The sequence below is a fragment of the Microchirus variegatus genome (assembly GCF_963457635.1).
Source record: "Microchirus variegatus genome assembly, chromosome: 10".
Taxonomy (NCBI): domain Eukaryota; kingdom Metazoa; phylum Chordata; class Actinopteri; order Pleuronectiformes; family Soleidae; genus Microchirus; species Microchirus variegatus.
The window spans coordinates 28,380,343-28,385,097 of NC_139811.1; the positions used below are offsets into that span (position 1 = coordinate 28,380,343).

The window sequence follows — 4,755 nt, forward strand, 5'->3', positions numbered from 1 at the left end:
TAATGTGTCTACAGTGACAAACATGAATTATTCTGTGACAAACAACAATGATACACCACATACGTTTGAACATGTGTGGATAAGATCAGAGGACACTGAAGACAAAACACATCCCGTGCGCAAACACACTTCAAACGTCTGCATGAGTGATTCACACTTTTCACTAAGTCTTACTTTGAGCAAATGACTGGAATTGATTTAACACAAATGAATCTTTTCTTCATGTAAATAGACACACAGCTGCTGACGTGAAGACATTCACACACGCCAGTCTACAATGTTTTAAACGCTCCAAAATAAAGTTACAAACTAATCTGTTGTCAGAAAATGGGACTTGAACATTGAGTAGAACATTTCCTTATCCCATTTTAATCTATATGATAACAAAATAACTGCAAAAAAGTCATTCCACCACCGCTGCACCTTTCATCAGAAGAGACAGTAGCACTAGCATCTTCTTCCTCCCTCTTCCTCCCTCCCCAACGTCCACAACACAATCAGTGACAGTAATGAATCATTATATGCAGTAAGTCAATGAGCTCTATCTGCTTATTCTGTGCGTAATGCGCGTGTGCGTAACTGGATGATGACGCGTGACACTGACACATTTATAGATTGTTGAAATGATCTGTAAATTCAGCTCACATGGATAAGTCATGTCTAAACAAACATGTTACATCAGAAAAACAACACCTACAGGATAAACTATCAATGCACAGCCAGTTTTTTAAGCATCAACATTAATATGAGAGCAGCCGCGGTGACCCTCACATTTAGTTCCTTCGTGTTTATCTCCAATTCCAAAACAAACAAACACAATATATATATTTTTTTCCTAATGTATACATCATAAATTGATGCGTCGGTCGCAAACTTTCCTTCTTTCTCTTTTATTTTCCTCCTTTGCTGCTGCATTTGTCATTGTTCTTCAGGAAGCAGGCGTCAGAGAGGGCGTTTTATAGTCATTTGTATATCAATTTGTGGGTGGAACGTGTGCGTGGTGTGTTACTCATTCACCTCCGCTCAGTTTCACGTTTGATGGGATGTATAAAGAGAAGGTGCGCAAGACTCTGCGTACGCACGGTTTTATAAATCTGAGAATTTCTTTGCGTACGCACTATTCAAATTTTGTGAGTACGCCCTCTTTCAGTATGAAAGCTGCGCACTCTTTTATACATGAGGCCCCTGGTGTTCCACAGCCACCTGAGAGCGAATGAGGCAGTGAAACTACTTTGAGTATTTCATCAACCTCAATTCTTGTTCTGGTTGTGCAGAGTTGACAATGTCAAATCTTGACCGTGAGGATACAGTTTGACCAGTCCCCTGTGAGTGAGCGTCTTCTAACCCTGGGGAAGTTGTATCAGAGAAAGAAATCGCCTGAGCCCCAACGATGTCGAAACGCTTTTATTCCTGAATAAGAATCAATAAAGCATACCCGTCAATACTCCCAAATGAGCTGTTAGACAGGGCTTTGTGTATTCAGCCTATTGGTGTAGCTTTTGGCTGAAAAGATTAGACACATTATTGGAAGAAAGAAGATGGTAGTTATTCAACATCATAAATTAATTCCATTAGAAGAACACTGACATCATGATGTCACTTGAAAAGATCAAAGACACATAAAAGTGATGTAGTTGCCTTCATGAACAAGAGTAGAAAGGCAGTAAAATGCAACATTACAAATAGGAAGTCCCTTATGAACATCAAAATAAATTCTCATGTTCAACATCAAAAGCAGCGACAAAAACGACACCATAATGAGGATACAAGCCTTTCCAACAAAACTGGATGAAATATGTGCCAACAATATCTGGAACCTTCTAATGAACGCCATCCAGGACATCCAGAGGAAGACCAACAGTGAGATAATATTCTCAGAGCTGTACAGGAATGCTTATACCCTGGTTGTGCAACATCATGGGGAGAAGCTCTACACAGGCTTGAGGGGGGTCATCACTGGCCATCTCGTCCTCAAAGCAGAGAAAGATGTTCTTAACTCTATGAAAAATAACTTTCTGCAAACGCTATTTCAAGTCTGGAATGACCATCAAACTGCCATGGTTATGATCAGAGACATCCTCATGTACATGGATCGAGTCTATGTAAAACAAAACAATTTAGTTAACGTCTACAACCTTGGCCTCATCATATTCAGGGACCAGGTTGTTCACCATGGCTGCATTCAAACCCACCTACGACATACTTTACTTGACATGATTGGACGCGAGAGGAATGGAGAGGTTGTAGATCGATGGGCCATCAGAAGTGCATGCCAGATGCTAATGATTCTTAGCTTGGACGGAAGGTCTGTATATGTGGAGGACTTTGAAAATCCTTTCTTAGCCATGTCAGCAGAATTTTTCCAGATTGAGAGTGAAAAGTACCTCGCTGATAACAATGCCAGTATATACATTAAGAGGGTAGAAACCAGAATCAGTGAAGAGATAGAACGTGTGATGCACTGTTTAGACAGGTCTACAAAGGAGCACATTGTCAAAGTAGCAGAAAGGGATCTAATTTCTAAACATATGATGACCATTGTAGAGATGGAGAACTCGGGCCTCATCCACATGCTTAAGTATGGGAAGACAGAAGACATGGCTTGCATGTACAAGCTGTTCAGTCGAGTAAAAGATGGCTTAGAAATAATGTGCAACTGCATAAGCTCTTACTTGAGGGAGCAAGGTAGTGCTCTGGTGCACGAAGAAGGACAGGGCAAGAACCCGGTTGACTATATCCAGGGCCTGATAGACCTGAAGACACAGTTTGACCATTTGCTCAATAAGTCTTTCAACAATGACAGACTCTTAAAAAAAAAGATAGCCAACGACTTTGAGTATTTCATCAACCTCAATTCTCGTTCTGCAGAGTACCTATCAGTCTTCATTGATGAGAAGCTGAAGGAGGCAGTCAAAGGGTTGACAGACCTAGAGGTGGAGTCAATTCTTGACAATGCCATGGTGTTGTTTAGGTTCTTGCAGGATAAAGATGTGTTCGAAGAGTATTTCCGGAAGCATCTGGCGCTCAGGTTGCTTAACAAGAGCAGAGAGGACAATGAGAAGAACATGGTCTCTAAGCTCAAACTAGAATGTGGTTACCAATTTACCACAAAACTGGAGGGAATGTTAAGAGACATGAGCATTTCCAAAACAACCATGGATGAGTTCAGGCAGCACATACAAACCACATCAGTAAGTGGCGTGGATCTCAGAGTACGAGTCCTGACCACTGTCTATTGGCCTATACAAACCGCAAATCCCTGGTGCACCATCCCATCTGCTCCTCAACATGCCTTTGAAGTCTTTAGGCAGTTTTACATCTCTAAGCATAGTAGGAAACAGCTCTCACTGCACTACCACTTGGGTGTGGCAGACCTAAAAGCATCCTTCTATGGAGTTATTAAAAAAGAGCACATATTGCAAGTTTCCACCTTGCAGATGATCATACTCATGCTCTTCAATTACAGAGAAAGTTGCACTTATGAGGATGTCTTGCAGGAGACAAATATTCCAGGGTGGGAGTTAGTGCCAGTTTTGAACTCTTTAATGGGGGGGAAGTCCACACAGAGAGTTCTTATCAAGGAGCCAAGGTCCAAGGACATTGAAAATGACCATGTATTTACAGTCAATGATCATTTTTCATCTAAACTTCACAAAGTTGAAATACATACAGTTGTTGCTAAACAAGGGGAATCAGACCCTGAAAGGAAGGAGACACGGCAGAAAGCTGTTGATGACAGGAAGTATGAAATTGAGGCAGCCATTGTCCGTATCATGAAGTCAAGAAGGGAGAGGCAGGAAAATGCCCTAGTTACAGAGGTGACACAGCAGCTCCAGGCACGATTTCTTTCCAGCCCTATAGTCATCAAAAAGCACATCGAAAGACTGATAGAAAGAGAATACTTGGCAAGAAAACCAGATGATCCTAAAGTATATGTCTATGTTTTATAGAAGAGAAGCTGGATGAGAGGAATCAGGAAGGTCATCCGGCCTTAAACCTTTCATTAATCAAACTTGTTTATTCCTAAAAAACAATAGGAGGCAGGTTATCTGCTGTGTCCGGCTCTAATGGGAGAGGTCAAAAGAAGTTACATTAACCCTTCACCTTATTGCTAAGTAATAACACAAGAAAGTGCGGTAGTTTGTTGGAAATGAAATAATAATGAAACAATATTTATGCTGTGCTCAGAAGTTTGTGAATAACATGATTATATATATATATATATATACAATACAAGAATAAAGTTCTTCCAGAAACTATAATTTCTAAGCAACAACAGAGGTTAATTGGTCTATGGTTCAAATGGAGTGAATGGTTAATTTCTGTATGTTTTCCCAGTCGAGGGTGTACCCCTCCTTTGTCTTATGTCAGCTGGGATTGTTTCCAAATCCCAAGTGACCCTCGTGTGGAGGATCGAGGGTCACTTGGGATTTGGAAACAATCCAATATGAGTGTGATACATCCTCCCTTCTGTTGAACAAACACTCTTAATTTCAAGTTAATAGTGTAATTGTTGTGTTTGATGCAGAGATCTGATACCTGGAATGTAGTTTCTGCACAGCCATGTTGAGACTGCAAAAAGCTCAACCTGTATACATTTAATTTCCAGTCATTAACAGTTCCATGAAGTTTCTCACTGCTGAGCTCAACAAGGTTAGAGTAGTTTATTCAAACCAGAAGACATACAAGGATCTTAGAAGAAAAACTAAAATAGCACAAGTATAACAAGTATAATGTTGTGTGTATTGTATTAAA

General features: G+C 40.4%; 1 protein-coding gene across 1 annotated transcript; it reads left to right on the forward strand.

Annotated features, from left to right (window-relative positions):
* Positions 1–1,718: 1,718 nt before the first annotated feature.
* On the forward strand, positions 1,719–3,950 carry LOC310932587 (cullin-3-like; the record flags this gene model as incomplete). Its single annotated transcript, XM_083895913.1, has 1 exon — positions 1,719–3,950. The coding sequence occupies one exon, from the start codon at positions 1,719–1,721 to the stop codon at positions 3,948–3,950; it is 2,232 nt and encodes a 743-aa protein (XP_083752039.1).
* Between the last annotated feature and the right edge of the window lie 805 nt (positions 3,951–4,755).